Raw genomic sequence first — 23,074 nt, forward strand, 5'->3', positions numbered from 1 at the left:
TTTGAGTTCATTGGCATGCATTAATAGCTATAGGGGCAACAGTTCTCTGACAGCCTGGATTTTTACAATCTAGGGAAGTACAGATAATCCCAGTTTTGTGTTAAGATAGACCTTGCATTTCGCGGGATCAGCTGATATAAAGATGATAAAAAGACAGACTTCCTATGTATTTCATTTTTTTTATAATGTTGTGATACGTAGTCTAATGTCTGCTGTAAGAGGTAGATGACTTGCCAGAGTATTCTGGGCACTTATTTTTCATGAGAATCCAGAAAATAAAACTCAGTTTAGACTGAGTCAGCAAAGCAATAAAAGCGTACTGATCCCAGTGGCATAGTTGTTTCCATACCTGAAAGAACTTGTTATCTGGGTTATAACTTGTGTTGCTATATCACCATTAATACTTGTGTTCTTGCACTGTGCTGCGTGGTGTTGTTGACTTAGTGATACATTTTCATTGCAGTGTCCATAATTGTAGGGGTACATAATCTTTCCCTTATATACAAAGGAGGTCCTCTCTTCATTTTAAGGTTTTTATGTTCATGTGACCAAATCCCACCCTGAGCTCCATTATAATAGTTAAGGAAAAGCAGCTGCCACCTCCTTTGTTACAGTTCCTATACTGCATTCCCTCCCTTCCCCTTTAGAAAATACTGGAGATCATTTCAAGCATGGTTTTGTTTACTTTTGTCTCTTTGCTTTTTTAATGTCTAACAGTCCAAATATCACAAAGTTAAACCTGAGCTGCCAAAGAATGAGCTGGAGCCCAAATGCATCACTAATTGCAGAGAAGACATGGAATATCTCCTTTACTGTATCTATGCCTGAAAGGCAGCAATAGTTAAGTGCTGTTGCCTGACTGAAACAGGCCAGATATGAAAAGCATGGTCTTTTTTTTCTGTACTTATCATCAAGGAATTTAAAACATGTGTAGTTTATACAGAATCTTGCCACACAAATACATAATCAAGAGTTCTTGGTCATATTCTGGTTTCCTCTGTACTGGTACAGGGAACAACAGAAGACAGGCTGTGAGTTCATCTCAACAAATCACATAATGTTTTTTTATCACAACAGTATTTTCTATTTGAAAGGGTAGTTAAAATATTCTGTTCCATTGAATGCTGTGGTTTCCCTGTTACCCTTGTGTCTTTTCTTTGAAGAAGGAGCAAATGATGAAGATCTTATTTTCCTCATGTTTTTCCATGTGAAAAAATGTCCTCGTATTTTTTTAATAGAGAGATTCACCCAGAGGGATTGCCGCAGGCGTACACTATCATTCTGTTATTCCGTCTCCTGCCTGAATCCCCCAATGAGCCTTTTGCAATTTGGCAGATTACAGACAGAGATTACAAACCGCAAGTTGGAGTCGTGCTTGATCGTAAGAATGATTATATTTATTCCATAGAGAAGTTATATGTTATGTTACTTTGCATGCATTCTTCCCAAATATTTCCAATCCCAAAGCATTTCTACACGATAAAAGGATTATATATTTTTGGGGTTTTAGAGATTTTTTTTTTTTTTTAAATTTTGTACATCTATTATTCAACTAGGAATAATTAATCTAAGTTACATTTCAACTTTGGTATGATCTCTAAAATCAAAGGAAAGTACATCTATGTACTAATGGGTCATTAAGACCACCAGTGATCTGTGTTTACCCAACTGAGGCATAAACTAGATTTTATCTATAAGTGTATCTCAGGATGGTGGTTTCAGTAGTACATGTGTGAAATGAAATATGTTATTTTCATTTATTGCAGCTACCAACAAAGTGCTGTCATTCTTTAACAAGGATACACGGGGAGAGGTTCAAACTGTAACTTTTGATAATGATGAAGTAAAGAAAATCTTTTATGGAAGCTTCCATAAGGTAAAGAATTGAAATTATAAGTCTTTTTTTCTGAAGTGCTGTTCTTTGAAATACAAGACAACTAAGCAGAAGTCACTGCCAGTTATATCTGTTCCTTGGATAGTACTTTAGGTTGACATAGGGACTTACAGAACATGTAAAACAAGATCTCTGAGGTTATAGCTGTTCTTTCAACCGATGTAAGAGGTTTGTCAAGAATTTGTCAAGATTGTGTAAATGAAGGGATATATTTGAATAAGGAATCATGGCCTGGTTCCTGGCACATGAAAGAGGGAGAATAAAAGATAAACTTGAAAAAAAAGAGAAGGAAGTTGTGGTGACAAAATAGGGGAGGGGGGTTGTAATGATTTGAAATCATTCAGAGAAGAGGAGGATGTAGCCAGAGGAAGTGTGTAGGAACCAATGTTGGGAGGTGAATGACATCTTGAAGAAGATTCTTATGTTTAACAAATATAATAGATGTGTTTTGTATGTATGAATGTGTATTCATGTTTTTGGCTTAAATTCATTGGGCCTAAAGTATTCTGTTGTCATGTTAACTGAGGAAGCAATGATAATGAAAGAGAGACCATAAATGATCTATTTGTGATTTAGAATGAAACTTATGGTTTTTGAATTGTCAAAATGGCTAGTGAAATCTTTGCATGTTACTGCATCTGCCTTCAATTGTGATAGTTTTGTCCTTGCTTTTCTAATTTTGTGCATGGAAGTATGAAAATTTGATTCTGCTTCCTTACCTCTACTAACCCAAGTGTTTGGGTGTCAGGCTATGTGTATATCCAAAAATAAATTTAAAAATATTTTCTTACTTGTTAAGTATATATATTTGGGGCAAGAAAATGAGTTGCAATTGCAACACTTTTGGTCAGCTGAAATGCACATTCTCATGTTTTCATTTATCTCCCTTCTGTTTAGTTTAGTTTCATCAGATGACTAAATATGGATAGAGTATAGCATTTGTTTTCTTTATGACTAGTGAATTCCAGCATTCCTTTGAGGATACTGATAAGGGGTTGCCTCTGTCAACTTCCAGATACTGGAGGCCACATTTTCAACTGAGCCGTCCTAGACTGATAGCAGGGAAAGATAGCTGGTGCCAGCATTATGATGTTTTGTGACTTCATCTGTTTAAAACACAGAGGATTACGGAAATCACACACGACTATAAAAGCTATTGATTTCCTCAGAATTTGACAGAGGATAATTTCCTAGACTGGTTCTATGTTATATCCAACTATTTTTGTTTTAGGATTTATTTAATGCCTAGTTATTGTTCCATATATGAAGAATTGTTTATGTCCCTGATTTTGTAACTGATAGTTACAATTAGCTTTGGATCACAACTACATCAAGCAGCCTATATTTTGTCCTTGGCATTCAGCTTTTTTTTAAAATTTATTTTATTTTTTCTATTTAGTAGGACAACTGAATTTTAAGGAAATGTATGGCATGAGAAAAGCTGTCAGTATGGGCTAGGATATATATTGTTTTGGTGTAAAAGTTGAGTAAGAACAAGAAGTACTGTTTAGACACAGAGAAACATGTAGTATGCCTCATTTTACATATCAGTGTGAGAGTTGATACTTCCCTTCTTCAGGTCAGTGGTGTGGAGCTGTCTACGTGCTGTACTGCCAGCAGTCTATTTTAAGTGTCTGCTGCTAATTTCATTGGTGTTTAGAATCACATTTTTCCCTGTAGTTTCTCTAAATGTGCTAGAGCTGAGCAGAATTATCTGGCAGCACTTACAGTGAAGCTCTGCTCATTTATCAGAGCAAATAAGGAATAATCTGCAGCCCCTGCTAGATGCTAGGAAAACTAGCAGTAATGTAAAATTGTTTGTTACACTTGCTGGTGAAAAACAACTACAGGGAAAATAAAAAAAAAAAATCTGAATTTTTTATCTTTGATCTGCAAATTTTCCTAATCTGCATCCCAATGGTATTTGGGATTTTTTCATCATGTAGCTAAGCTGATTTCTCTGGATTCTCTCCAGGATGATTACTGAGATTGCTCTCTGAGTCAGGTTGTAAATGTGGCATTATGGGCTTCCCCAGCTCACGTGCTGGGAAAGCCTTATGTATCAACCATGTTGATTAGCTCCTAATAATGAATAGCAGTAGTTTCAGCTGGATGAAGGAAGGAAAGTAAGATTAACATTCCTGAAGGTACTTCTGTAATTTCTCCTACCATCCAGTTTCAAAGAAATGGCAAATCTTTACAATGCAAGAAGTTTGTTTTCCAAAATATCAAACATTTTTGTGGTTTTCTTTAGATGACTCTTGGTGGCTCATTCGGTGAAATGCAGTTAACTACACCTAACTGTAGGGAAATTTACTTTGGCGTACTTGAACACTCTCTGTAGTGTAGCTATGGTGAAAGCTGTTGAACCTGGCAAGTCCCATAGGAAAAAATCTGACTGCCTGAGACAGTCATTAAGTTTATAACTGATGTTTTGGACAGACAGACAACTCCTACTTTCTTACCATACTAGACTTCCTTTTAACTTGCCCTTTTGTAGTAGTTAACCACAGAAAATTTAATAATGAATGTCTTTCTGCTGATACACGTATGGAAATTAGTTTGCTTAACTTATTGATATGATTCTCTTAGCATTAGATCAGAACACCATCAAAATTTATCTTATAAGGTGTCCAGAGAGAAAGATTAAAGTATGTTTTCTTTCCTAAAATCTCATAAATGAAATGGTCAGAACTGATTCTGTATGTCAGTGTGTTAGAAATTGTTGAAAACAAAAGGTAGCAGGCTTGAATGCAGAGATGTTTTATATTTGCTGTAAACACTGTATGCCACATTTTAGTAGATTTGTGCCTGGGCCATGAGATTTAGGCTGGAATTCAAATCTAACCTTAAATCAGTGTTTGAGTCAAATTGACTGAGTCAATGACTTGGGAGAGCTCTGCTTATTTTTGATTGCTGGTACCTCTTCTTGTTTGGGTGGATGGGCAATGCTCAGCAGTTATTCCTGTTTGAACATTTTCAAGTTGATGGTCTCATTCAGCATTCTGATGTAGACTCACCTCTTCTAAGTTTTGTGTGTAGATAAAAATGCAGTAATATCCGTTTGCTATGCAATGTCTTTTGCTTTAAACTGTGACAAATACTTAACGCTCCAGTAGAAGGCCTTGTGTGTTAGGTACCTTTCAGAACTAGTAAATTGCATTTGTGATGAGTTTAAACTGGACGATGCATTAATTAACCTGTAAAATTTAGTCATACAATCAAAGGACTGAGTATATGATGTATAAATTAAAGTGAATTTAAAGTTTTGGCGTGGCACTTATTTTATTTTATGGAAAGTCTGGCATGTAACGCCAGATTTTACTTTGGATATACTCAGTTATCTTTCCATTTTTTTTTTTAATGATCTGCTCAATTAACATTGTTGGGAATATTAATTAAAAAAACTCACTTGAATATAAAGCATAAGCACACAATTTTAAAAGAGTTTTAGGTAAACTATGCTGATGTCTTGGAGACAACTCTGCATGGAAAAATATTTAATAGGGAAAAAGAAGAACAAATTCTCAGGGGATTGTTCAGGCTCTTATTGACTCAGGACATTTAGGGAAATCTCTTTCACCTTTGTGCCAATTTTTAAAGCAGTAATCAAATAACAATATGCTTCCGAAGGGTTATGTACTGGAATAACAGAAGCTTTGAAACATAAATGCCTACGTCAGGGATTCTTTACTGCTGATCTTAATGTATTGATATTTTAACGATTACTTAGATGTTATAATGATGTATATATAATATCGGCAGTATTTAAGGTATATAAAGCCCCTGAAAACTTTGTTGCCTTAAGATGATCTTCCATCAGCTGCGTGTGCTAATATGACAGACCCTTTTTTGTTTCCTTGAGACTCCTGAATGTTTTCTGTTTTAACAGAAATCTAGAAAATTCACATATGTTAACGTTTGCCATACGTGCTATACATTTTTGGAAAGATAATATTTACTTAGATTTTGTATGTTCCTCTCTGTAAGGTTTACTGTGTTTCCCATAAGCACTTCATTCTGTTCTCCTGGTAAACGTACTCTCTTTATTGCAGTCATTCCTTTCTCCCTCCTAAATTTCCCCTGTTTCCAATAATTAATCTCTTCCTCTTCTTCCCCGTTGCCCCTTATTTTAGCATATGTTTTTGTAGCCATATTTCTCTCATGGAAATTTCTCTCTTGCGTCTTCCATTATTTTGTCTTGTTCTGGGCAGGCTTCTCTGGTCACTTCCTGTATCTCAATGCAGCTCATGCCTCTGGTTGAGTCATCTGTGGAAACTGAACCCTGGATCTTTGGATCTGAAACAATCTACTCTCTGAGCTACAGGCAGAATCTATTAGCCCGTGGGCAGTCACAGACTCATAAACCTCTTGTGTGGTCCCAGACATCAGAGAATGCTTATATTCAATTCTTCTCAAAAATTCTATTTTTTACTTTTATGCTATCTTAAAGCAATTTTCAGGCAAGCTTTTTAAATAGCTAATTATAGTTCAACTATTACATTAAACAGTATTTCTTAGTTGTGCTTGTGTATTCATCTTATTGACCTTCAACGCATTCTAAAGAAGTTATTAATGTCATAGACTGTCCTTGAGTTTGAATTTTTCCACCAGTTGAAATTAAAGCAGGTTTACTAGGAAGAAACTTTCAAACAATACTACCTAATCAGTGAAATACTGTTATGCCCTATGTGTCTTTTCTAAATATTATGCTTAACTTTTTTTAGGTCCATATTGTTGTAACTTCATCAAACGTTAAGATTTACATTGACTGCAGTGAAATACTGGAAAAACCAGTTAAGGAGGCTGGGAACATCACAACTGATGGCTATGAAATCCTTGGGAAACTTCTAAAAGGCGACCGAAGATCAGCAACAGTAAGCAATAAATATGAATCCATTCATTAATGCAAGCCCTTGAAATTTTCTGAGGAAAGAGATTATAGATTAAGGATTGCTGAGAAAGTAGTGTTGCACCCAAAGCTTTTAAGTGTCTGTCCTGTAAGACCTAATATACTCAACTGAGAAGTTTGGTCTTGATAGCTTCTCATTCCGGCAGAATTGCAAGAACAAAAATCAAATAGCTGCAGTCAGGTAAATTCAAAGAAGGGCAGGAATGTTTTTCTCTCGATAGGAAGAGCAGTTAGTCAGTGAATGCATTTACTGTGGATTCTCTATCGTTGAACATTTTTATAGAAGAATTTTTATTCCTAAAAGACATTCTCTAATGAACAGGTTTTAATTCTAACATGTCCTGTGGTGACTGTTCTACTGGGTGATCAGAGAAATTCCTAATGACTTTATGAGCTATAAACCTGTAATGAAAAAGTGGCTGCTGCTATGAAGGTCACATCAGTTATCCTGATATATACTTAATATGTAATCAATGCTATTACCTGGGCTTCATATTAGAAGATTTAAGTCTGCAGTCTGACCCATGTGTGCAAACCCTAACAGCTGATGAAGATTCTTGGTGCTCACCATCAAATGGTTGTATGTATCAAACTACAGGATCATAGCTCTTGCGGTGAAAGAGAGGAAACTCCTTTTACCCTACAGTCTACCTAAGATCTCCATTTCAGCCTTTCTGTGAAAACGTTTGCTGCTAATGTCAATGAAAAGTTCTGTTCATGAATGTGAATTAATATATGACTGCAATCCTCAGAGCCGGTCCAGAAGTTTTTCAGCCAGATTTCATGTTGAACTCTACAGGCACTCAGCTGATGTAGAAATTCATTGATATTATTCATAAAGCATTGCAAAATATTTCTTAAGTCGCATTGTTTGGTTATCTTTTGCCCCAGAACAAGAGCTAGCATCAGTGTTTGAAGTTCTTGTAGACTGATATAGACTTGGTTTTAAATTTTTAATTATTTTAAAATCCTAAATCCTTTTTCTGTCAGTGTCAAAAGAAGAACTGAAGGTATGGATGATGTTAACCTCATTCGAAATAAATAGAGGAGTAGTTTTTAATCATAATGTCACTAGATTTCATAATTAACATCTCTCATCTTTCAAGAGTATTCCATTCTTTTACAGTTAGAAATCCAGAATTTTGACATTGTATGCAGTCCAGTTTGGACTAGCAGAGACAGATGCTGTGATCTTCCTTCAATGGTAAGTATAAATGAAATAGAGTCTATTCAGAAAAATGTTACTAATAAGAAATTTAGCAATATCAATATTGGCCTGGTCTTATACCTTGTACTGACACCTCCTCTAAATCACAGTTGACAGAGCAGCCAGTGAACAATACTGCATTTCAAGCTTTTGTGTTTGAGGGAGAAAGATTGTAATGCTAGGACTGAGCCCCTTAGGAGTGGTGCAAAAAATCTCCATTATCATATAATTTCTGTGATATTGCAGATTCTATGTATTATGAATGGAATGGCTATATATATTGTTTTCAGTTTAATTTCTTCTTGGGTTAGCATTCAAAAAATAACTAGTATGTTCTTTTTCAGTGCAAGTTAATTGTCCAATGCATATAAATATTAGAGCAACAATCGCATATGAATTTGATTTTGCTTGTGCCTCTGTTGTTAGTGCCTTGCATAGCTTGCAGAGAAAATTTGCTAAAAAATATAAAAGGTGCTGTAGAAACATTTGGAAACCACTGTTGAGATGTGAGTTTTATTTTTACTTGAAAACAGGGTAATAGAGAATCTTACTGCTGTTGTTTCAGAAAAGCATGCTGCCAGTGAGTACTTTTCTTTAAAATGACAGTAATTGTTGTGATTGAATTTTCAGAGAGATGAAGCAAAGTGCCCAGCTCTTCCTAATGCTTGTACCTGTACTCAAGACAGTGTGGGACCTCCAGGACCTCCTGGACCAGCTGTAAGTTACCAGCTCTAACTATTTGCATGAGAGAGGTTTCTGATTTTTAAATGTATTGAAATAGTTTTGTGTTGATCTCTGGTTTTGTGAAAAGAAAAAAAAAAAAAAAAAAAAAAAGAAAAGATCAGTCAGAGACATAGTGTCTATCAACATGTCCATAACATCACAGTAATCTGTCCCCATTTCATCTTAATTTCAAACACAGTTGGGCAGCTCCTACCACCTCTGTTCATTTATATAATCTTTTCCTGTATTTCCAGTGTGATCATCACTGTGAATAGCTCCTCATTGTTTGACAGGCTGAAAGATTCTGGCCCAGTCTCAGCTGTCTTGCACATCGTGTACAAGATATTTTTAATGGACTGTGCAAATATTTTTCCTAAATAAAGAATCAGGATTTCACTCCAAGGAAAGATTCTTTACCCTGTCAGGGAAATAAATTAGTTACTCTCTTTATTTTTTGTGTGGAGAGATAGTAGTCTCTGGAATGGCTTAATTGCTTTGAATATAAGGGAGTTATACTCAGCCCAGTAGTCCTTCTACTTTGAAGCTGTCAAAGTGCTGCACGAGAAATCTGAAGCCCAGTTGAGTTGTCTGGTAGTCTACTAGAGAAGTAACCATAGATTTTGATGAGTATAAATTGAAGAAGTTTATATCTGCAGAGACAAAAATCACAGTAATTTTCATCAGCTGAACTGGCAAGGCTGAAGCTGATGTGGTTTACCTGAGTTCCTCATGCATCTTTTATTCTAGTACTCTTTTTCGCAGTGATCTGTACACTTCAAAACTTTGTGATTTCATATAAGAGTCTGTTTAGGAGGATTCATAATGCACATTAGTTTTATGTACCTTTTCTTTCTGTGTATAAAATAAATTTTCTTTCAAAATACTCAATTTAGGGTGGCCCGGGTGCTAAAGGTCCGAGAGGTGAAAGGGGTTTGACTGGATCATCTGTGAGTATCTTTCCTCAAATGCATCTATAATGATGTTGCTACATGCTTACCTGTGTGAAAATTTATATGCTTTGTTTTATGCTGAGCTAATAATGGAAATTAAAAATTTACTTGAAAATATTCTTTTATGTTATTTATGTGCAGTCTACCCATTTGAGACTACATATACACAGTCTGAGTATCTTCAAAGGCATTGACTGCACATCAGGATACTGGGATTACATGCATAAGGGTGTTGATACACACTCTGCAGCAGCATTATTGTTCTCTCCTCTGTACAGAGGAGATGGCTATGTTAATTTACGCTGCCAGAGGGCATGTATTGGCCAACATGAATCAGAGAATAGCTTATGAAAGGGTATGCCACTTCAATAACTGTTTCTAAAGTTGTTCTGAAGTATTAAAGGTGTCTCCAAGCTTCTGGCTCACCTTAAGTGTCTAGCCCAAAGGATTTTGCAGTTACAGATCTCAGAATTTACAATTTTGTTTTAATTTTCTACTTTAAGGGCCCTCCTGGTCCTCGTGGTGAGACAGGTCCTCCTGGCCCTCAAGGTCCGCCAGGTCCGCAGGGCCCCAATGGGCTGTCAATCCCCGGTGAACCGGTAAGTGGCGATTTTGGGTGTGGGTGGGAATGTGTGGGGAGCCAGAGCTGTCCGTGCGGGTGGTGGGCCTGGGAAGAGGGTGACAGTTTTACCTGAATATTCATTTGTCCCTGCAGGTCAGTAGTATTACGAAATAAATCTGTTTCTGAAACAAGTCTCTTAATACAACAGCATTTTCTGTCCTGAATGTTAGATGTGTTCATGGGATGCCAGTGAAGGGACAGAGTCTAAGCACTGTAATGTCTTTGTGCTACTCTGTTTTCCATCTTAATGGCTTTTCTGCAGAGTTGCTAGGCATTCCAGTTTTAGGACTCAAAACTATCAAACTGTGATGCAGGACAGTTAAGCATGAAATACTAATTTGAAGACTTTCTCATAGACCTACATGCCTAACATCTATTTTTGTGGCCTAAATCAGTAGCTGAAAGTTCAGAGAGGAAATGTGTGCCTATATCTAGTCATACAGAGTAGCCCTTCATTCCTGGGGTTTTTTTTTGGCAACAGCATGCATATTTTAGCAAGATACTGCTTCTGATTTCATGCACGTGCCTTCAAAGCACTGATGAAATTTCACCATATTCTGTCTTTTTATAGTAATGGCATACATAACCCCTTGCTTACATTGTGAATGTATTAGGACTGCTTTTGCCACATTTTAATAACCAGTCACCCCAAAACTAGGAACATAATTCTGGTGTTTCCTGTTTAGGATTAGCGTGAATTTTAATACATTCGGGAGCTTTTTGTATGAAGACTTTTATCGAAATAAAAGTTTTATCAAAAATAAAGTTTATGGAAAACAAAATAGAATTGATGTGTGATTGCATCCGATCCTATTTTACATTTGATAATAGGTTACCTGCTCTGTCTGTAGTGTAATTTGGGAAATGGAAAATAAAATGTGCTTGAAGACAGACATTAGGAACACAGTCTGCTTTGTAAGGAAAAAGTAGAAAGATTTTCTAAACCTGTGTAGATACTTTTCAGGTTTTTTATTGTACACCAAGAAGAAAAACTTCATCAAGATGATCTAGAGGTGCCAAAGAGCAAGAAAGGGCAAATACTTTTGTTTTACACCTGGAATACAAATAATACATTTATTTGTTACATTCTGTTGATAAATTCTGAAGAATGAAAACGCCAGCATTCATGGAATTTCTCATTAGCTAACAAGAAGTTAGAGCACCTCTTTTGAGTCCTAATTTTCATACCAATTGCGATTCACGTTGGCAGGCTATGTTTACAAATTGTTTGGTTACTAACAGTCCTTAATGCTGGATTAGCATGAAGCCACAGTGAAAAATAAATATTGTATTGTCAAGTTTAGCTCATGTGGGTTTAGACTGTGCATTTATACTACAGTGCTGTAGTGTATATGGAACGCAAGCTAGCTGTGAAAGGCAATGTTTTTACGTCTTTATATGCTCCTCTACCTGGTGTCCTGGAAGTGTGTAATGCCTTTTAGACCATGATACTTTAAAAAGACCAAGGTTTGACCTTTCATGAGTTTAGAGAGCTCCATTCCCCGATTGAGAAAGATAAGGGAGGTTGGAAGAAAACACGTAACCCCTCACACTTTTCCTGCTGTGATAGCAGTCTGTCTTACTCAAAAGTCCATGTCACTTTCTTATCAATGGAAGCCCCCTTCAAATGTCTGCTTGCCTTGTTTTTAATATAATATCAACCAGTCATCCTGCATTTGCAAAGGTCTGTGAGAAGATCAGTATTGTTTCACTTAAGAGGTATATGTATCCTGCTTTATTCCAGAATATGTAGCTGGGTTATGGATTCCTTAATTTAGGTATCTTGTGGGAAATATTTTCTGTCCATTTACACAAATTAATTCTGTGATTCAGAATGTCTTGCAATGATTTATAAAAATTACAGGGTCGTCAAGGACTGAAAGGTGATGCTGGCCAGCCTGGACTACCAGGGCGATCGGTAAGTTGATGCTTAGACAAGGTAATGGCATTTTACACTATTCCTCATACAGGTTTACTGCTCGACAGCTGCCTTTGACATGACTAGGAGTCCATGGGTTCTTTTATACCTTCCTAAGTAATAGTTTTGGAAACATAGTTGTCTTATACTAAGGAATTTGAAACATAGGAGATAGTAAATCATTCAAAACAGCAAGAGTGAAAGAACAGTTGTACTGAGCCAAGCAAAATGTCCATCTGGACAGTTGTGAAGAGTACATTGGTATTGTACCAGGAAGTTCTCTCAACTGCTGACCACTTGCAGTTAAGTGTCTTCCTAAAATAAAGGTTGCAGAACCTTTGCAGAACCCTTCTTCAGCAATGTTGCCTAATTACTTCCTTCTTTTGGAATTCAAGTCATCTTGGGACATTAACTGTCTGTGTTCTGAAAGAGGAAAGCAATATTAAATTTCATTTACTTGCATGTTTCTATATTGTAAACTAGGATTAGGTTTTGAGGAGAAAAAAATTGGGTATTTTCATAATCAGCAAAATTTAGATAATCTAAGGTAATTTTTCTGCACATGTGTTGACGTAATGAATATTCCTTGGCTTCTGTATTGTCCTTAATTTTACTGGAGATGGGGGACTAGATGGGGGATGTTTAAATGTTGTTGTGGATTTAATTTCATGTACTGGATAAAATCAGTCATGGCCTAAGGACCTTGTATTCCTTACCTGTTTTATTAGTCCTTATAACCCTGAGTAATACACTTTTAGGGGGTAGTAATGCCCTGTAGAATGCAATGCTGTCAGTGTACAGTGAGATTAGACAGAAAAAGTGGAAGAACATCTGTACTGGCGATATATGTGATGGTTAGCGTAGCAGTGTTGTTTGTTCTGTCATGGATACATTTTCTCATTCCTTTTCCCTCCAGGGAACCCCAGGTTTACCTGGTCCACCTGGTCCAGTGGGACCTCCAGGAGAAAGGGTAATGTGTTTTTTTGTGTTCCTCCCCTCCCTCCCCCCACTTCTTTATATAGCTTTCTATTTTCAAATGCTTTTTCAAAAGCTGTCTTCCCCACGCTGTTGCCGTTGCCTTGAAACTCTGCTTATCTCAGTGTCTAGGAGATGTCATATTGGTAAAGAATCTGCAATTACATAATCTTAAAGGCCATTTTCATCAGGCTACAGTCTTAAATTAATCTCTAATTATGCTTTTGTTTTTGAATAGGGTTTCACAGGAAAAGATGGTCCCTCAGGTCCAAGAGGCCCACCAGGACCAGCGGTAAATATAATTTTGTCTTTGATATACTCTGAATTAAGAGACCTGAGCCAACAGAGAACTACACTGACATTTTCAATTTCTGTCAAATATGATATGAATCCTTTGTTTAATATCCTAAATGGGTCTGGGAAACTCTCAGTAAAAGGTGAGCAGACAGCTGCATAAGCGCGTATCCACAAATGTTTGTAACAATGTTTCAAAACCGATTTCTGCTGATGTAAATAAGGAAAGAATAAGTTTACTTGGTTCTTTAGTAGTCATCTTTAAATGCATAGCTAGATCTTATGAAAGCAATCAGTTTATTACTTGTAAACTGGGGGAAACAAATGCTTTTAATACAGGGTTGGTATTTTTTTTTTTGACAAGAATATTTGAGGATTAGTTTTTTCTTAAAAAGCTGCTTCATTGTGCTTTGTGGGACCATGCTAGAAAAGAGGCTGGCTCTTAGAGAAAAACATATGCAGGATCAGACAGCCCAAGACAGGCAAGTTGCTGGAGCTGAATGTTACGAGGTCCAACCAGAAGCAAGTTGGAAGATGTATTTCCAGTAGGCATACACACACAGAGCTCACATTTACATCACAGATAGGAACAGGAGTCTCTGGACAGGGTATTATTTGGGCACCCCCCGCTTCCCCATGATTCTCTTTCTTGTGCCCCTTTGTGAGTGTTCAGATGGGCTTTTATCACATAACCTAATACTGATCTTTTGCATGTTCATATTTATCTAGCATCACTAGAATGACTTTCATGGTCTTCTTGATCTGGACTTTTACAGGGATCACAGACCTGCTAGATGAAGTTAGAATGCCAAGCTGTTCCGCACTTCTTTAGGAGTCTGTCCTTAAGCTTGATACCAAAAACATATAGACACTCTCTGCACTTTTAGGTTCAGAAATGCATGTTAAACTGCAGTGCTATGTAAAAGGACATATTTCCACAAAGAAACGAACTATTTGTTCTGTAAGAAAGTTTTCAAACCTAATATGTACTTCACAGAAAAACCCCTGATAGGAACCGTTTTCAGTATTGCTTTGGACTCAATACAATAGCATATCTTAGCACTTAGGTTGTTGTGGTTTTCCACAACTCACTTTTCATGTCTTCTGCTACAGGGTGCCCCAGGAGTTCCAGGAGTTGCTGGTCCAAGTGGAAAGCCAGGGAAACCAGGAGATCGTGGGACACCAGTAAGATAATGATACACTTAGAGTATCAAATTTAAAGTGACAGTCTGTTGATGAATATAAGGATTCTGTTTGCTTTAAATAGCTGCCTTGCATTTATGATGGTGGTTAGTATGGTGGGGCTGACCTAAATCCACAAGCCTTTTTTTAAAAATAATTTTATTTTTGCAGTATTCCATTTTGCTGAGTTTAATAGTTGGGGCTGGAAATTGTGGTCTCTTGTTTCCACTAAAAAAAATTGTAAGATATTATGTGCCAAGACATATATTCCGACACTGCATAAGCCTGAAGAACTAGGTCAGCAAAATTAATGGAAAGTCTTTACATTTGTGTGTGTGTAGCAAAAATGTGATAAACTGCTAAAGGTGGACAATCTTTGATAATATTACATAATCAGTTCTGTTTTGCAAATGTTTTGTGCTTTTTACAGTGTTATTTCAAATTTATTTGGGGGTGGTTTCTGTGGCTTCTAGTCTGGTTTTTAAAGTGCTTCCTGAATAGGGAGAAGGAGCAGGAGGTACTGGCTCTCACTGATAGTTTCTGGCAAAATTTGGTTTGATTCATTTATAGGATATCTCTGAGAAGTTATGCTTGAGTCAGGAGCGGAGACAGCAAGTGAAATGAGAAGTCATTCATTACTTGTGCTTTGTGTATGGCAGCCATCTAGAATTTTCCATCCTGCTTCAGTGTAATTGTGTATATGAAAGCTGGATAATTTGGAAGAATATATAGTTGGCTGGGAAGCTTTATGGACATGAAGTGGAAGCTCCCAGGAGCAACTGGAAGCTGGGTCATTTTTTCATAAACATGTTGAATTCAGTTTGTGTTTGCCAGACTATAAATTCCATTTCCCCTTGTAGTAGAGGACACTGAGTGTCTTGGGAAAGTACTGAAGCTTTCCTGCCTTTAGATAGATATACATTTCTAATTTCATATTCCTGCTGGGTCAGATGCTTGATAGAGCACAAAACGCTGTGCTTTGTTCACAAGGGAGCTTCAAATTGCCAGGTGTATCTGATTTCTCCTTCTCCTGGGACAATGGATAGCTGAGCCAGTTCAGCAGCAAAAATCTTCTGCAGGTAAATAATGTACTTGAAGGAAATCTGGCCACTAACCCAGTTTCAGGGCTTTTGCAAAGCAAAGCAGTCAACTCCTGTCCAAGAACCATGTCTAAGTTCTCCTGCACTCTAATTTTATGAGGTCCTTTCAGTTAGAAATACATTTTTTTCCCCCAGTTATTGCACTTTGTTGTAGTGGGACACTGTGCATCATATTTACCATTTATAATGTTTCTAGAACAGATCCCAGCAGGAATTCTGGCTTGCACCTTGCACAGATGTTTTATCAGATTCCTGGTGGACAGAATTTCAAGGCCTTCCTTTGTGTGCAGTATTACAATTGCCAAAGGTGCAGTCTGACAGCCAAATGCAACTTGCAGTGTCATGAATCATAGTTCTGCTTGAAGAGAAAGATAATGAGGCTTCACATTGCCTCTGGTAAATACAAGGAGCAAATAATTTTGACCAGCAAATAATTTTGACCTGTCATTTTTTCTTCTACCTGAACTGTCGGTATTGCTGGTACCATGCAATGCAAATAAAGAAAAAGACCCCCTACAAACCAAGGAACATTACATTCCAGGTAAAAGATACACAGTTACCTGCAAATTATGAGCAGCCTTGGCGTTATGAAGATATTCCCAAAGAGTGCAGTCAACCTCAGCTCCTTCCTGGTGTATTCAATACTACTAACGTGCTAAGATGAGACAAGCCACACTGTAAAACATATCTCTACCTCATTGTGTACTTATGTTAACTGACTTTTCGTGGAAATAGGAAATTTGACTTTTTAATCTGCTTATAAGTACTTCCATGAGAAATTTAAGTTGTTTTTTTTTTTCCAGTGTAGTAACAAAATTACTAAAAAAAAGGAACAGTAAGTACACAAGTGAGTTGGTAATCTATTGAGAATTGAGCACAGGCTATCCTAGATGAGGCTAAAGTATCTGTCCTCCATCTGTCTGGTGAGAGAGTGAGAATTTGGTAACAGTTTGTGAACATATCATAAGGTAACAACCAAGGGTAAGAAGGACTCATTAGACTGGAAGAGGCTAATGGTTCAATAATAAATGGATATGTTTTCTGTGAATAAATGTGATGGGAAACAGAAGATCTTGGACTATAAGAGAGGAAAAGTTCCAGTACTTGTTTTATAGATGTGTAAGTGAAAACAGCAGTGGATGGGGAGGCAGTGGCAGTTGTGTTAAGGTAGAGCTACGGACTCTGGGACAACAGGTCTGAGTTTGTTGATCTGGAAGGTCCCCAGGAAAGTGTGCAAGGTTTTTATGTTTTATATATAAGGTGCTATTAAACTGATGCCTCAAGGACTAAATAAACTGAAAACCTTTTGAGGGTAGTCCCAAGATTGTTGTGAGCTATATTCAGGCTTTGAGAATTTTGCATTTCCTGCTGCCATGTGTTCACTGATCTTGCATCCATCTATGCAGATGTCCTAGATAAAGTCTCAAAAAGACACTACTTTGGGAGGAACAAACTGGTGGTTCTTGATGGGAGCAAACATTCTTCTGGGGAATACAAATGAGCACATTATCTTTTAAAGTAAAAATAGCAAAACTTACTTTGTTTTGTCCTCCTTCAGCCGTAGAACTATGCTACACGCCCAGCCTTCATCCCACAGCTCAGAAAAAATCCCACATGCAGCATAAACCAGCTTTTCCTTGCACTGACCCCAAATGACTCCCTCATTGCAGGATATCAACAAAACAGAATACCAACAGCAGCTGCTGCTTCTCAAAATGCTGTCAAGCAGTTGGCTAAACTGCACTTTTTTGTCTATTAAAAGAAAATGAATTGAAATTTAAGAGGTGTATAACCAAGTAGGAGGAAGATGCAAATAGCAACTCAGTAATTGCAGTTGTAATTATTTTTTTGGAAAACACGTTTCTAAAATATCCGAAATTGAAGAACAAGGCTCATTTTATTTCAGTGAATTGCAAAGTTAACTTAGAACTAAGGAATGGTATTAGCATTTTCCCAGCTGGGGTACCTTTGCTGGCAATACTTCGGAGCAGTGTTGTGCTTTTGTTAACAGAGCACCTTCCTGTCTTACCAACGTGTCTTGTGGTTGAAGACAGCCTGAAGAACTTTTCTTGACCAATCAGCAAAAATATTTCCAGAAACAGTGTATAGGATTTGAACATTTTAAGTTTGTATATTTTTTTTATCTTTGTACAGTTCTGGTGTGTGAATATTCTAGTAAGTGAATTACTTGGAAAATATAATATTAAGTAATTATTACAACATTGTCAGGATAGTAGATCAGAAATCTGATTTCTAATGCTTGCACTTACCTAGTGAATAAAAACTATGTACTATTCCTGTCAAAACAATACAAGGTTGTACTATGAAAGCCTTAGAAAGAATGAGAGTACAATAAGCAAGTGTTATAAATATTTATGCGGCATATAATTTCAAAGGAATATGCTTTCATAAAATAGAAAAACTTGGCAAGTTTCAAACAGAAAGAGAAGCATGAAATAGTTTGTTAACATTAACACCACACCCCCCCAATTTTCATGTTACAGACTAGAGCAAGTAAAAACATTGAATTCTGTTCAATGGATTTTTCAGCTATATGTAATAGTTTATGAACAAGATGCTGATGTCTGTTGGTTTGGGGGTCAAATTACATCTCTTTTAGAGCTTCAGTATATCATCATTTTACAAAATGTTAATTATTAGAGAATGACAGACAGAAAGGTCATATTTTCCTAATGATTTTCGTTATTACTGTTTATTTATGTTGTTATGGCATTTACAAGTCCATAGGCTGTTTCAGCATGTGACTGTTAATAAGCTAAAACTAAAAGACAGATGTTTCCCTGTGGACTTCACAGAGTAAGAAGGATATAGATGAAAGAATAAAGGATGGAAGGGAAAGAATATTCATCAGCTTGATGGGTATATTTTGTACTTATTAGTAACTGTCTCATTGGTAGCATAATTTATTCTGGTGACACATTTACGGTGTCACCATTTTAAATCAGTCATTTGAGTCTGTACAATCAATTTTGCATGAACAATCTCTTATTCATGATGCAAATGTACCATAAGACAACTACTTAACTCAGTGATGGATGAACTGTCTCATATTTTCTATGGCATCCCATGGGGTAGGTGTGTGCAACTCTGCTGCAGAGAAGCTCAGAGAGCGTACTAAGTTCACACTGCAGCATATCCCATGGGCATTTGTTTGCCCAAAACCTTGACAGAAGTCTATGGAACAGTACCACTGCGTTCGAGTGGTGTCTGCTTTGACCTCAGTGGAATGATTTGGTGTCTCATGTTGCTGAAATTAATTGCGGGTACCGTAGGAATGTTATGAGAAACAGCTGCAGCCCACACTTAGCCTTTGCTTTGTTAATGGTGATAAACAGGCTCCTTAAAGAAATACTACAATGTACAAAGCTGTAATACTTAGAGTGTGTGTGTAAGTATGTGGAGAGCCACGTAGAGCAGCAGATGACTGAACTGATCTCTCACCTTTGAAATATGCCTTATGTTCAAACAGTAATTTAGGCTACGAGTGAAAATCTATGTGAATTCATGATAGACCCATCATTATTCCTGATGTTTTTCATATACACATACATATATAAAAATTAGAATTAGGCCTTCTGGTTTGCTTCTTACATAGTATTCTTGAAAACCAAAAAACCCACAACCACTAAACTATTCAAAGGCTAATGGAAAGTGCAGTTAGAAAAAAGTTGGCAAATGTGAATAATTATAAAGCAGCTCAAGCTAAGACTTCTATGAGACTTTTGTAAGACTAGAAATGGTTGAGAATTAAGAGGGAAGCTGTCATTATAAATAGAATAAGCTCTTACTGTCATCTCTCTCTATCTTATGTGTCATCTCTGCATAAATCTTTTTGTCTTAACAGAGAATCCTTTTCATATGCATTCGAGACAGCTACCATTCCTAGACTTTTGTTATTTTTCCTAGATTACCTTCTTTAATGATTACCTAGATTACCTTCTTTTGTCTTAAGACTTAAAATTAAACAGTCTTGCCTAACTCACACAAGACCATTGACCATTTACAGAAATGTGATGCCAGAAATTCAACTTCCAAACTGACAGTATAGTCCCAGTGTCAGAATACATCTGGTTTTTGGCCCTAGTTTGAATTTTTCCCTCTGATCTTTCTCTTATGCATCTATCAGTGTGTTTGATACCAGACAAAAGATCATTGTTTCTCCAGTCTTTTCTGGCACCTGTTTTAGCATCTCTGAAATGTAAAGGTCAAGAAGGATTGTGTCTGTCTTCCTGAAGGAGTCAAATTTTTTTTTCTAGAACTGCATGTCTCAAACCGACAGTTGGGGTGAAACATAATCTTTCAGTTGCTTTATTTTTCATTGTTTATTTTAGGGTGCACCTGGAATGAAGGGAGAAAAAGGAGACAGAGTAAGTCTGAATGAAAGTCAATTTTTCTCATAATTTTAAAATTAAACACTATGTCTTTAAAAGCAGAGACACTTGCTAATAAAACACTTGTTTTGCATTTGATTATGTAGGGTGACATTGCTTCTCAGAACATGATGCGAGCAGTTGCAAGACAAGTCTGTGAACAACTGATAAATGGTAAACTGTGCTGCTTGATTTGTTTCTCATACTAGTAATTTACCACTTTGTGTTTTAAAAAGAAAAAAACAATCATTTAAATTTGAGGTGACAGACACTGGCCAGAGAGCACAGGAAGAGCTTCAATGATCTTATAGCTGTCACATGCCAATTATTTGGTGGAAAAAAAAAACAGCAGCAATTTTTTGCCAGATCCAGAGGCTAACTTAGTCTAGTCTGCGGCCTTCAGAAATATACATGCAGGTCTAACACTCTGTACAAGGAGTGTGATGTTCCTTTTGTTATTCTGGTCCAAAATTACTTCATCTTTGCAGTAAAATCAGTATACATCTTCTCTTTAAGCATGTCATCTTCAAGAGGAGGGAATCAGTGAGAAAAACAATGCTTGCTGTAGGTACTTTGCCAGCAGGGAAAGACAGATGAGTGTTGGGCAACTACTGTGCACAGAATCAGCAGAGCTATCCAAGTAAAAGTAATATTTATTTGGAGAAGAACTTCAAATTGAATTTCAGTCCTCTACTGCCACACAGTGCAGCTCTGCAGCCCAGGAAATTGTTCTCTACAGAGGCTTCCTCTCTGTCGCTGAAGCAGAGCTTTTGCTATCAGTAGACTTGCCAAAGAGGACAGAGGCAAATGTGCCTGTAAATTGTTCTTAATATTGTATCTATTACAAGGGTAAGTGCTGACTGAGGTAAACAGATATACCTTTGGGATCATTACCTTTGTGTGCAGGGAGGAGGACATTATGTCCTTTAAAATGTCTGTGATGGCTGCTGGTTAAACATATCTCTTAGCCATCACAGAAGAAGGAAATTACATTAATGAATGCATTATACTTATGAATACAGGTATCTTGTCTGAGATCTTTTAACATACCTTCTTTGAGCATCTCTGCCTTATTTTTTTCACGTTCAGCTCATCTCTTCAGGGTTATGCTAGGATTGGCACATTACACTAATCAGGTAGGGCTAGGTGTGTCCCCCCATTAAGGGGTTCCTTCCTGCATAGTTTCACAATGCTGTTGCTTTTATTCACACACCTTTTTTTTTGCCTATATGCAGAAGGTATGTAGGTACAAACCTTTGCATCCCACAGGCTTAAGAAAGCAACATTGCAGACTGTATGCTGCTAGCTCTACATGTGCATAATTTATGCTGTTTGTGGTAGCTTCAGAGCTCTGAAAGTATGTAGAAATGTGATACTCCGGCTTTAGAAGTGGAACAAATCCTTTCTGTTCTTCAGAGTAAAAGCAACTTTAAATAGAGCTCTGAGAACAAGAGTATTGAAAAAAAATGCTTATTTAGTGATTTTAATAGTTTTATGATAAATTTCTGTTAATGTAATTGGCTTCCAGAATCCCCCTTACCTTTCCTCCCTCCCTCCCTCACTACTCCATTTATCTTCAACCTTCTCATCAAACATTCATCTTAAGTCTTTCTAATTAATCTGAACTAATTCATCACTAATTTATTGAATGGGAACAAGAATAGGACTTAATGAAGAGAGATAATTTTTTATTACTTCCCACTCTGATAAAAGATTTTCACTCATTTTGCTTTTTTATTTTTCTTTTGAAGGTCAAATGAACCGGTTCAATCAAATGCTGAATCAAATTCCGAACGATTATTATTCAAACCGTAACCAGCCAGGGCCACCAGGTCCACCTGGTCCCCCAGGAGCTGCTGGGACAAGAGGAGAGCCTGGACCTGGAGGAAGACCAGGATTCCCAGGACCTCCTGGGGTCCAAGGTCCACCTGGTGAAAGAGGTGAGTAAATTCCAAGGCAACTGTACAGTGGTCGTAGCACAGAGACTGCCAGGAGAGCTGTCTGCTCTCTTTACCGTGACAGATGAGGAAGCCCATACCTAGCAGCAGCTTGTTAGGCCAGTTGGATTGCCTGAGGGACACTGGTGTTCTAGAGAACAAGGTTAATTACATCAGTGCTTTTCCTCTGTCTCTCTCTTGCTTAGATTTCAGGAAACACAAATTAGTCTAAGATTTTGGCTGCTGTCTGATGCTTCCATAGAATATCCCAGGAAAATGAAAGTTCTCAGAACTCTTCTGGCACCAAACAGCTGTGTCTTGAAAGGCTGTTTAGAGTAACAACTCTGCAAAAAGTAACACTGATTAAGAGAGAGAATGAGTCATTACCAAGAATGAAATGTCAGAGTTGGTCTGCATCCTTGGTTCTTTGCAGTACTCTGAGGGAGGGAAGTAACTCTGAACTGAATTTGAGCATGTGGGTAAACCTGTTTTATGGCTAACCTGGATCACTGCAATCATGTGGAGTATCTGTACTGCACTATGTTGTGGCCTTTGCTTATTCCAGCTACTCTACTGTAGCATAGACTTAGAGCTCTGTTTTCTAGTATATATTTTAGTATACTTTTTAAAATAAAGACTAGGAATAAATGAAGGAAAAATTAATTTCTTAATTTCTTAAACTTAATTCATTATGACTGTTCCTAAGAAAGTTTCTAAGTTCCTAAGTTCCTAAGAAAGCATCTTTTATAGCAGAAGCATGCAAGCTTGAAGTACCTCCCTGTTTGTAGTTTAAAATCATAAGGTTCTGTGGTGTTTTTAGTATCTCAAATTCTTTTCTATGTTTTGAAAAGTTTATTAAAAAGACTAAATTACCCCTACATCTTACTTTATTTTTAGTATAGTGTATTTATATCCAATTTTTTTTCCCAAATACACGTGGACATCTGTAGAACCTAGGGTTTAACTGGT

The 23,074-nt window shown here is 37.0% G+C and overlaps 1 protein-coding gene across 3 annotated transcripts in view; it reads left to right on the plus strand.

Annotated features, from left to right (window-relative positions):
• The window catches only part of COL12A1 (collagen type XII alpha 1 chain), a 99,935-nt gene that overhangs the window by 71,970 nt on the left and 4,891 nt on the right, over window positions 1-23,074 (plus strand). For all 3 annotated transcript variants that reach the window (XM_027892379.1, XM_027892377.1, XM_027892378.1), the window contains 14 exons: window positions 1,239-1,381; window positions 1,767-1,876; window positions 6,622-6,771; window positions 7,933-8,010; window positions 8,644-8,730; window positions 9,630-9,683; window positions 10,190-10,285; window positions 12,173-12,226; window positions 13,143-13,196; window positions 13,440-13,493; window positions 14,609-14,680; window positions 20,130-20,165; window positions 20,276-20,342; window positions 21,920-22,108. In XM_027892379.1, coding sequence (XP_027748180.1) covers window positions 1,239-1,381; window positions 1,767-1,876; window positions 6,622-6,771; window positions 7,933-8,010; window positions 8,644-8,730; window positions 9,630-9,683; window positions 10,190-10,285; window positions 12,173-12,226; window positions 13,143-13,196; window positions 13,440-13,493; window positions 14,609-14,680; window positions 20,130-20,165; window positions 20,276-20,342; window positions 21,920-22,108 — 1,244 coding nt within the window. The remainder of the gene's footprint in view (window positions 1-1,238; window positions 1,382-1,766; window positions 1,877-6,621; window positions 6,772-7,932; window positions 8,011-8,643; window positions 8,731-9,629; window positions 9,684-10,189; window positions 10,286-12,172; window positions 12,227-13,142; window positions 13,197-13,439; window positions 13,494-14,608; window positions 14,681-20,129; window positions 20,166-20,275; window positions 20,343-21,919; window positions 22,109-23,074) is intronic.

The sequence above is a fragment of the Empidonax traillii genome, unplaced genomic scaffold (genome assembly GCF_003031625.1).
Source record: "Empidonax traillii isolate 1590-97213 ecotype Southwest subspecies unplaced genomic scaffold, ASM303162v1 scaffold348:size657943, whole genome shotgun sequence".
NCBI classification, from domain to species: domain Eukaryota; kingdom Metazoa; phylum Chordata; class Aves; order Passeriformes; family Tyrannidae; genus Empidonax; species Empidonax traillii.